This window comes from Scyliorhinus canicula, chromosome 8 (genome assembly GCF_902713615.1).
Source record: "Scyliorhinus canicula chromosome 8, sScyCan1.1, whole genome shotgun sequence".
NCBI lineage: Eukaryota > Metazoa > Chordata > Chondrichthyes > Carcharhiniformes > Scyliorhinidae > Scyliorhinus > Scyliorhinus canicula.
In genome coordinates, this window is record NC_052153.1 from 11,937,275 (window position 1) to 11,948,462 (window position 11,188).

General features: G+C 50.8%; 1 protein-coding gene across 1 annotated transcript in view; it reads right to left on the reverse strand.

Annotated features, from left to right (window-relative positions):
* grin3a (glutamate receptor, ionotropic, N-methyl-D-aspartate 3A) overlaps window positions 1-10,644 on the reverse strand; it is a 159,668-nt gene extending 149,024 nt beyond the window's left edge. The window contains exon 1 of the mRNA XM_038804211.1: window positions 9,860-10,644. Coding sequence (XP_038660139.1) covers window positions 9,860-10,399 — 540 coding nt within the window. The 5' untranslated portion in view covers window positions 10,400-10,644. The remainder of the gene's footprint in view (window positions 1-9,859) is intronic.
* Between the last annotated feature and the right edge of the window lie 544 nt (window positions 10,645-11,188).

The window sequence follows — 11,188 nt, forward strand, 5'->3', positions numbered from 1 at the left end:
GATGCCACCACCAAACACATCTTCCCTACACTCCCCTTAAGCATTTCACAGGGACCGCTCCCTCTGGGATACCCTGGTCCACTCCTCCGTCACCCCCAACACCTCACCCTCTTCCCGCAGCACCTTCCCATGCAACCACAGAAGGTGTAACACCTGCCCCTTTATCTCCTCCGTGCTCACCATCCCAAAGCCTAACCACTCTTTTCAAGTGAGGCACCTCCTTCAATGTGATCTGTTGCATTTGCTGCTCCCAGTGCGGTCTATTCTACATCGGAGAGACTAAGCGCAGACTGGGTGACTGCTTGCAGAACACCTTCGATCCTTCTGGAAGCAGGGCCCTGACCTGCCTATTGCTTGCCATTTCAACTCGCCTTCCTGCTCTCCCACCCACATGTCCGTCCTTGGCCTATTGCAATGTTCCAGTGAAGCCCAACGCAAACTGGAGGAACATCACCTTATCTCCCGATTAGGCACATTACAGCCTTCTGGACTTAAAATGAGTCCAACAACTTCTCCTCCTCCACCTTCACCCCATTTTTATTTCTATCAATTTATTTTCATTTCTTTCTTTAATCTGTTTTTCCCTCACCATTGTCCCCCACCCCACTTGGGCCATCTGTTCCCGGGTCCTAGTTGGCCTTTGACACACTGCTCGCCTTTGTTCTGCCATTAACCCATTTTAATCTCTGTGCCACTATCAGCATCCTTCTTAGCCTTAATCACCTCCATTTCATAGAATTTACAGTGCAGAAGGAAGCCATTTGGCCCATCAAGCTTGCACCGGCCCTTGGAAAGAACTCCTTACTGAAGCCTCATGCCTGGACGAGGGAGGAAGAGTAAAATTTAGGCAAGGATTCCAGCCCCTGATTGTTGTTCAATGCATTCTGCTGAAAAAAATAGCAACCTGCATTCAGGGAAGGCCTCCCTCAATGCCCCTACAGCCAATTAATCTGTAAAGATGAGCAAGGTTCACACAGGAAGAATGGGCAAAATCCCTGACGGGGGGTGATTTGGCTAGGGATCCAAAATGGGTAATATTGCATCTGCTGCCAACTAATGTTCAATTCCACTAGCGTCAATGAAATTGTACTGGGTGGGATGTATACCTAATAGCAGATGAGATACTGGGTGGGATGTATACCTAATAGCAGATGAGATAATGTCCTTTTTGCACCCTACCCACGTGCAACTTTACCCTGACTGTACTCAGTTCATATGCTGGGAGCAATCGTAACAAAGGGGTTTCTTCAATAAAATGTCATCCAAAATTATCTTAAATCCTAAACTATTGCAATCTCATAAATCACTCAATATTGCATGCAAAACAAGGCCAGTAAATTAAACATTTAAAAAAAAATCTAGAGAACCCACTTATTTTTCTTTTTCCAATTAAGGGACAATTTAGCCTGGCCAATCCATCTAACCTGCACATCTTCGGGTTGTGGGGCAAAACCCACGCAGACACGGGGAGAATGTGCAAATTCCACACGGACAGTGTGACCCAGGGCCGGGATTCAAACCCGGGTCCTCAGCGCCGTGGGCAGCAATGCTAACCAGTGTGCCACGCGCCGCCCTCAAATTCAAAATTAGTGACTATGTTTTAAGCAGAGGAATTTACTCATGTGATTCGACCCTGTCTCAGCAGTTCCTGGGAAGCATGATCATTGAGGCCTGCATGGGGATTTTCCTGACACGAGGTTACTGCGCACTCTTCCAGGATCTTCCAATCCCAGCTGTCAAAGGGATGTTCAGCACGGCATCCCCCAGCGAGCTTCATCAGAGTAAAGCCGGGTGAAGAGAGGACACGCCCCCATTTTATGGCACTAGCTGCCATATTGGGGTAAATATCTAAAGGTCCAGTAGTGAGTGAGTGGGTGGGGTGAGGGAATGGTCGGTCGAGTGGAGTAGATGGGTTGGGGAGGTAGTCAGATCTAGTAGGAGTGATACTTGGGAGGTCAGAGGTAATCACACCTGGATGCGGGGGGAGGGGGGGGGGCAAAGGTCAGGTCGGTAGAGTAGTCACTGGGAGGGTAGTTGGGTTGTATGGGTCAGTATTTGAGTTACCACAGTGTTAGACTGGGTTTCAATCTGTCATTCATTTCCTGAGTCACTTTCCAGGTGATTACTGAGGGACTATCACAATGGAATGTCTCTGATTCGAGGTCTGAGACAGAGACATCCATTCAGGGAAGCAGGAGAATTGACCACTGGAAGTTTCAATTCTTTGAAAACGCCCATGTAGGTCCTTGCATCAAAACTTCCACATGGACCAGATGCCCATCCACAGAAACCAAGGAAAACATTTGTCACAGCTTACCCTCTGATTTTAGTTTCTCTGCTGTTTGGCCTTTCGCGCCTTTTGTTCTATCTGGGGACTGCCATTAGCACCCTTTCCTCTTGGTTCCTGTGGCTATAAGTACTCTTTTTACTCTTTTCCCTTGGTTTCTGTGGCTATGACTCATCTTCCATTCCCTCACCCTACAGTATAAATATCTCCCACCTTCTATGCCTTTTAGCTTTGACAAAGGGTCATGTGGACTCAAAATGTGGACTCTTTTCTCTCCCTACAGATGCTGCCAGACCTGCTGAGATTTTCCAGCATTTCTCTTTTGGTTTCAGATTCCAGCATCCGCAGTAATTTACTTTTATACCATTCATAACCTTGGTGATGAACTTCCAACCGCGCATCTACTCCAGCACCACTGTTCATTGTATGTTCATTGTGTTTAATTATGTGCAGTCAGTGGGAATTAACTGGGCATTCACCTGTGCCCCTGTAAACAGATATAGACTAAAACTGTGATTGTTGGGTGAGGAGGTGTACGCTTGTAATATGCAACTCTGTAAATAAATGTACAAGAGTGTAAAGTTTGACTCCAGTTCTAGCCTTCGTGACTAGTTTTCTGCTGGAGCACAACAACCAAAACCGTCTGCTTCCCACTGTTCCTCTGCGACATCGCCCATTTCTGCTCCTGCCTTCAGCTCATGTGTTGCTGTAACCTGCATCCCTGCCTTACTCTCTAGACTGACTCTTCTAATGCACTCCTGGTTGGCCTTGCATCCTCCACCCTCCATGAACCTGGGTCCGCCCAAAACTCTGCTGATGTCACCCTAACTCATACCAAGTTCCATTCACCTATTCCCCCCTGTGCTTGCTGACTTATACCGACTTCACCCCTGAAACTAAACCAGTCTGGTTGCAACCTTGGCGTCATATTTAAACCCCCCCCCCCCCCCCCCCCCCCCCCCCCCCCCCCCCCCCCCCCCCCCCCCCACCCCCCCCCCCCCCCCCCCCCCCCCCCGCCCCCCCCCCCCCCCATAGGTAAGTTCACGACAACAGATGCACACCATCACCAAGACTGCCTACTTCTAATCCTGTAACTTTACCTCTTCTAGCGCGTTTGCTGCTGGAACCCTCATCCATGCCTTTTGTCACCCCTCGACTTGAATACTCAATATTCCAATGTTCCCCAGCTGGTCTCCCACATTCTACCCTCTGGAAACATGAGGTCATCCAAAAGTCTCCAAGGTTTCAACCCCCACCCAATCCTGTTCACCTAGCAGCCCCCCCCCCCCCCCACACCCCGTGCTCACTGAGCTACATTAGCACCTTATCATGCAAGATCTTGATTTTAAATTATCATCCTCATTTTCGAATCCCTCAATAGCCTCGCCCCTCCCTATCTTTTAAGACAGTCCTGCGAAGCAATGCATCAAACTATGCTGCAGTGTTTTGTGTTATTCGGCTATATTAAATGATATAAATACAAGTAATGATGTACTTGTACATCCTTTTACTGCAGTGTTTTCAGTTCCTACTTCGCAATCGCATTAATCAATCTTCCATTCAATTCTGTATAGACTTCGCAGGACAGTAGAAAAACTGAGCTTTGAAACGCTGTAGGATAATAAACATCAGCACAGACTATTTATCAGTAACTCTTGTCTCTTCTTTTACATATTGACTGACAGGACCCTTTCAAGCCATTAGAAAATAATCCAAAGCACAGACATGTCACAAATTTCTGACAGTGGGTTTAAGGCAGTAATCCAATCTTAAAAATGCTGCTTAACTCCTTAAACTGCAACATTAAAGCTCTGATAATTTATGATGTTATCTGTACTGCTGAATTGAATCTCCATGTTGTAATTCACGTCTTGACATTTAGTATCCTACATATCCGAATGTACTGGTTGAGGTTACAGTCTTGTGAATCCCTCATAGGTAACCACTATTCATTGTGGTTTTATCATCACTTAGTCATTTTTGAATAGCGTTACAACACACCTAAGAGTGTGGTCCTATGGCAAGGGGAGGCAGTGACGTAGTGGTATTATCACTGGGCTGGTATTCCAGAGCGCCAGAGGGTAATCATGGGTTCAAACCCCAACACGGCAGGTGGATGCAATTTGAATGGAATGGAATACTAATCTGGAATTAAAAGTCTAATGGTGACCATGAAGCCATTGTTGACTGGCACGGGCAGCACAGTAGCACCGAAACGAAAGAGAAAATGCTGGAAAATCTCAGCAGGTCTGGCAGCATCTGTAGGGAGAGAAAAGAGCCAACGTTTCGTGTCCGATGACTCTTTGTCAAAGCAGACAGAGAAAGTGGGAAATATTTATACTGTGGAGTGAGAATGAAAGACGAGTCATAGCCACAGAAACACAGTGAAATGGGGTGCTAATGGCCACAGAAACCAAGGCGAAAGAGTCCCCAGAGAGAACAAAAGATGTGAAAGGTCAAACAGCAGAGAAACTAACATCAGAGGGTAAATTGTGACAGATGAGGATGTGGGGGGAAGGGGGAGAAAGGGGAAGGAAAGGTGGATAAGATGGGGGGGGGGGGGGTGGTTAAATACATATTAAGAAAGACAAGAAAGAAAGAAATGGTAAAAGACAGTTAAAATGAAATGGGATGAAAACAAATGGGTCGAGGTGAGGTAGAGCTAATCATCTGAAGTTGTTGAATTCAATGTTGATACAGAGGAGACCACATTGGGAGCAGCGAAGACAAGAGACCAAATTGGAAGAGATGCAAGTGAAACGCTGCTTAACCTGGAATCAGTGTTTTGGGCCTGGGATGTTAAGCATGGAAGAGGTAAAGGGGCAGGTGCCTAACTGGAATATGAGATGTTGTTCCTCCAGTTTGCGCTGAGCTTCACTGGAACATTGCAGCAGGCCAAGAACAGACATGTGGGCATGGGAGCAGGGTCTTTTGTTAAAATGGCAAGCAACGGGAAGGTCAGGGACCTGAATACACACAGACCGAAGATGCTCAGCAAAGCGATCACCCAGTCTGCGTTTGGTCTCTCCGATATAGAGGCCACATTGGGAGCAGCGAATGCAATAGACCAAATTGGGAGAGATGCAAGTGAAGCACTGCTCAACCTGGAATGAGTGTTTTCGGCCTGGGATGTTAAGCATGGAGAAGGTAAAGGGGCAGGTGTTACACTTTCTGCGATTGCATGGGAAGGTGGTTAGCACTGCTACCTCACAGCTCCATGGTCCCGGGTTCAATTCCGGCCTCGGGTCACTGTCTGTGTGGAGTTTGCATTTTCTCCCCGTGTCTGAGTGGGCTTCCTCCCACAGTCCAATGATGTGCAGGTTAGGTGAATTTGCCGTGCTAAATTGCCCTTTTGTGTCCTGTTACAGGATAGGGTGGAGGCATGGGCTTAAGTGGGGTGATCTTTCCAAGGGCCGGTGCAAACTCGATGGGCTGAGTGGCCTCCTTCTGCACTGTAAATTCTATGATTGCCGTTTATGGAAGGAAATCTGGCTGACATGTGACTCCATACTCTTAAATCCCCCGCCCTCAAGGGCAATGAATGCTGGCCCAGCCACAAAACTATATTTGAAACCTTAAAAAAAATGTTTCATCCACCAGTTCCTGCAGTGGCAACTATTCATGGTGTTCACAGGAGTGCTGGGGATGTTGGAAATTAATACTGGGGTTGCTTTGAAACGTCTTTGAGCATCTGTGTGCGGCAAGGGTCAGCGACCTGTGAGGTTAGCTCGGTTTCTATCGCCACAGACGCTGCCGGAGCCTGCTGTGTGTTCTTCTGTTGCTCGGTCAGTAAGTAACCTCGTCGTTTCGCTGCTTCACTCAGAAGTGCTTCCCGTTAGATGGCGCTCTGAGTCTTTACAAACAGCAATCGAAGTGGCAATTCTCTGCTGAGGACAGGACAGGACGGGCGAGCATTATTACACACACGAGCCTGTTTCCCTCTCCCAGACTTGGCTGTCGCGTTGCCAAAAGGAGCTGAGTGCAGAATGAATGAGCAGCCCCCAGATTTACTCACCCCGTTCAAATTATTTTTTTTAAAACAAGGTGGCGACTGGGAAACTTGCTGGACGTTCGGAATCCGGTTGGAGAATGGAACTTTAATCCCTGCCAGGAGAGGGGAGGGTGCAGAACATAGAGCCAGCTCCCAGGAGCGGGGGTGGGGGGGGGAGGGGACTCCTATGAAAACGGAGCTGAATCCCTTGTGGATTAAATCACCAGTCCCCAACCCGAAGCTCCACAACCCTCGAAGCTAATAAAACTGGGAGGCAGAGAGAATTTAAAAAAAAACTTGCCCCAGGCATAAAAACATGTAAATGTCCGATTGTTATTTCAAGAGCTCGACAGAATCACCACACTGTCCAATTCGGGGTGACTGTCTTCACTCCCCGTTACTTTTGACCTGGACAATGTTGACAGGAGGGGGCAGTGATGATTGAACAGAGATGTATGTGACCAGCAGGCTGGCATCACTAATGGAGATGTAACCAACAAGCTCTCAGTATCCAAATGATTTACGGTCCATTGTGTTGTGTCTGTAGCCAGCCTCCTCCACCCCCACCCACTCTCAACTTTGACTGGCGTGCCCACTTTTCACTGGATAACCCCAACCCCAGGCAGGTTAACGATGCCAAGCCAACAATTCCAGCAATTCACGTGGGAATAAAAGTCCCGCCAAAGTTCAGACGCAGAGCTTCCAAAAATAAACTAAGAGAAAAGGAAATGACCGCGGAGATGCTGCAATCTGAAACAAAAAAACCCCAGAAAATACTGGGCAACCTGAGCAGGTCTGACAGCATCTGTCCAGACCAATTGCACCCCCTCCCGACAGTAACCCACCCCCTCTCTCTCTCTCTCTGTCTGCTGCACGAGTGGTGTGATAGCTTTTATTTTTGTGCGAAGATGCGCAAAACTAGCCTCTCTCTTTTGAGGAGCAAGGACGTTTATTTTCCGAAGCAAAACGTTCCTTGTACTGGGGCAAAACAAAACACTGGGACTGGAAAATGTATCTCTGTTGCAAAGCGAACATCATTTTATAACACTTGTGCTGGGGCAAAACAAAACACCGGGACTGGAAAATGTATCTCTGTTGCAAAGCGAACATCATTTTATAACCCCAACCTCCTCCTCCTGGGACTGCCCAGAATTTTCTGTTTGTTTTTTTGTAAATATCATTTTAACCTGTGCTTTCTTCAGTGTGATTTTCTGAAGCTATGGGAGTAGCAGTGATTGGAACACAAGTGTGTCATTTTTTTCTGTGTTAAGTGTTCAAATGGGTCAATTCTTGCCTCTTTTCCCACCCCACTGGCATTTGGGAGAACATTTCACACCGCAATTTGGACGGGTAAATCCCTCAGCAAGATCCCCCCCCCCCCCCCCACCCACGCCAAAACCCACCAACATTTTGAGTGTCTTCAAAATCAGGGAAGTTACCACCGCAGCGGGAGTCACTCCGCAGCCTGATTTAGCCCTCCAGGTGAGGGGGGGAAACTGCCAACTTGTCAAGAGGACACGGTGGCTTGCAAACCCCGTCTCAAACTGCAGACAAAACCAGAAATCTCTCCTGCCTCCTCTGGCACTGTGCTTTGCCCGCCCGCCTGCACGCTGCCGGGGAATGGTCACTGGCTCTTATCCCCCCCTCCCCCCCCTCCCTCCACAATAAACCCACCAAAACAGACGAGCTGCAGTCTTTCCAATATTCTTATCCTCTTGGCGAATGCATTAATGAGTGAAGAGTTTCAGATTCCTGGGAGCTCTCCCCCCCCCCCCCCCCCTCCCCTTCCATTCTCCCCACCAGGTGTACACATCTGGAAACATGTCAATTTGATCCATTCTCTGCACAGATGTTCCTGCTGCATTGTTAAGGAGTTCACTTAACCCTCAAGCCTCCATGGTCTACTGAAGATGGTGCTGTGGACCTCTCTCTGTGGGGCGGGCTGACTGTAATGTTAAGCAGTCACCTCTGGCTTGAGGTCCACTTAATGTGAGCCTCCCGCACACACATCTCTCGACATTTGCTTTGTCAAAGCTGATTCCTGCACCTCTCCCATCGCCAGGCACCGTTCATTACAAAATCCCCCCCCCCCCCCCCCCACTCCTCAACCAGCTCATCGGCCCGACTCGCTTTATAAAACGCCAGTAAACGTTAAGGAGCAAGCTGCTTCTTGTTCATGAAATAAAAGAAACTTCAGCTTGGGAGTTCTCTCTTCCGAAAGAGCTGCGAGGAACCAGAAGCAGGCGGTCCCGGAAAAGGCCCTTCGGCCCATTCTCCCCTCTGTACTGGCCCTTTTGGAAAGAACTGTCCATCCGTCACCCCCGCCCCTCTTCAAGCTCTGCAGGTTTCCAGTAGCTGCCACAATGTCCCCAACCATTTCCAGAAGTCTCTCCGCAATCATCACTCTCCTTTTCGACCCATCTAGCCGTGCTAGCCCTCTTGAGAGAGCTAACCAAGCGCGTCCCTCTTTCTCTCTCTCTCCCCCCCCCCACCTGTCCCCTTTAAACGGCGCAAATTTCCAGTATTTCTCAGTGTCTGCACCGCACAATCTGCACCGCATCACAAAACTGTGCACAATCTGTACACCGCATCCATGTCACCATTATCTCATTCACTCGCCATGATCGCCTTTCATGTGCATGGGTCATAAAATCAATACAGCCATTCGGTTCATCCGCTCTGTGCTAGCCCCCTTTTGAAAGGGCAATCCAGTTCAGACCCACTCCCCCATTGCTCTTTCCTGCAACATTTGCACCCCCCCTCCATTCAAGTATTTTGTCCAACTGCCCCAATTTAGTCATTCGGTCCACCTAATCTATGCTAGCCCCTTCTGAAAGTGCAATCCAGTTAAGATATCCTTGCTCTTACCTGCAACATATGCTCCACATTCAAGTATTTTGTCCCAACTTCACGATTCGGCCCACCTAATCTGTGCAAGCCCCTTCTGAAAGGGCAATCCAGCTCAGACCCACTCCCCCATTGCTCTTTCCTGCAACATTTGCCCCCCCCCCCATTTAAATATTTTGTCCAACTTCCCCATTCGGTCCACCTAACCTGTGCTAGCCCCATCTGAAAGGACCATCCAGTGTAGACCCACTCCCTCCTTGCTCTTTCCTGCATCATTCCACCCCCCTCCCAATCAAGTATTTTGTCCAATTTAGCCATTCGGTCCACCTAATCTGTGCTAGCCCCCTCTGAAAGGGCAATCCAGTGCACACCCCCCTTTGCTCTTTCCTGCAACATTTGCTCCCCATTCAAGTAGTTTGTTCCAACTTCACCATTCGGTCCACCTAATCTGTGCTAGCCCCCTCTGAAAGGGCAATCCAGTGCAAAGACCCCCTCTGCTCTTTCCTGCAACATTTGCTCCCCATTCAAGTAGTTTGTTCCAACTTCACCATTCGGTCCACCTAATCTGTGCTAGCCCCCTCTGAAAGGGCAATCCAATGCAGACCCCCCCCTTCCTCTTTCCTGCAACATTTGCTGCCCCTATTACAAGTATTTTTGCCCCATCACTCAGCCCTTCTCCCTTCCTTTGAAGCTGCCAGCCTGGCAGGGGTGGAACTTTTTTTGCAATGCCTTACCTGGGACTGCCGGGGGTACTGCTTGCCCACGATGCTGACCACCGGGATGCGGATGGTGGAGGAGAGGAATTCCAGCTGGAGCAGCTCGCCGGTGCTCTGGGGGAAGGCGAGCAGGGCGCTGACCCCCTGCACCACCACCGTGCGGCAGACGCTCTCCAGGAAGGACTGCGGGTCGCGGCGGGAGGCCGGGGGCACGCCGAAGGCGGGCAGCTCGCCCAGCCCCGTCTCCATGCCCATGACCAGCTCGACGGTCAGGTTGTAGGGCAGCAGGCGCGCCGCCCGCCCGTTCAGGCGCCGCACGGCGGCCAGCAGCGCGTCGCGGGCGGCCCCCGGCGGCAGCGGGGCGCCGGCGGCGGTGCTGTTGGACAGCGCCCGCGGCGGGGCTCCGGGCGGCAGCAGCAGCACGGCGCCCAGGCGCACCGTGTGCCCGATGCGCTTGAGGATGTGGGAGGCGGGCGCGCTGCCGGCCAGCAGCAGGGCGCAGAGCGGCCGCAGCAGCAACACCCCCGGGAGCAGGCGGCTGCCTTGCAAGGCGCGCATCACCCCCGCGCTCTGGAACCACCGGAGGAACCCGCTTCAAACTTTCAACCCGGTGCAAAGGGGCGGACGAGGCGCGAGGCTGCTCGCAGGCGAGTGCAAAGGAGAGGGGCTGCTTTGGTGCCGGCTCTTTTGCACGGGAGTGCGAAACTTGTTGCGGGGTTTTTCTTCTTCTTCTTCTTCTTGTTGGGAGCGCGCGGGGTTGCGGCGTCTCGCGCTGCCCGGCGCCACATTCCACGTTCCATCCATTGTCCGAGCGCGAGGGAGGGAGGGGGGGCGGGGCCCGGGGCTGGGCGCTCCGCAAGCCCCGCCCCCCCTCCCATCCCATTTGCCCAATTCCCATTTTAACCCTGTGGTGGTGAGGATGGGCTTTGGGAGTGAGGCTGCACTCCCACCCCTCCACCACAACGGATCTCCACCTCAGGTCTCTGGCAAATTAATAATAATAATTGCTTATTGTCACAAGCGGGCTTCAATGATGTTCCCGCGCAAAGCCCCTGGTCGCCACTTTATGGCGCCTGTTCGGGGAGGCTGGCGGGGGAATTGAACCCGCGCTGCTGGCCTTGTTCTGCATTGCAAGCCGGCCGTTTCGTCCACGGTGCTGAGCCAGCCGCAGCCAATCTCCTATTCCACGCCTGCGCGTGCAATGCCGGAGAAAAATCATCAGGACGTGACGACGGTGGCATCATGGTTAGCCCTGTTGCTTCACGGCGCCAGGGTCTCAGGTTCCGGCCCCGGCTGGGGTCACTGTGCGGAGCGTGCGCGTTCTCCCTGTGTCTGCGTGGGTTTCCT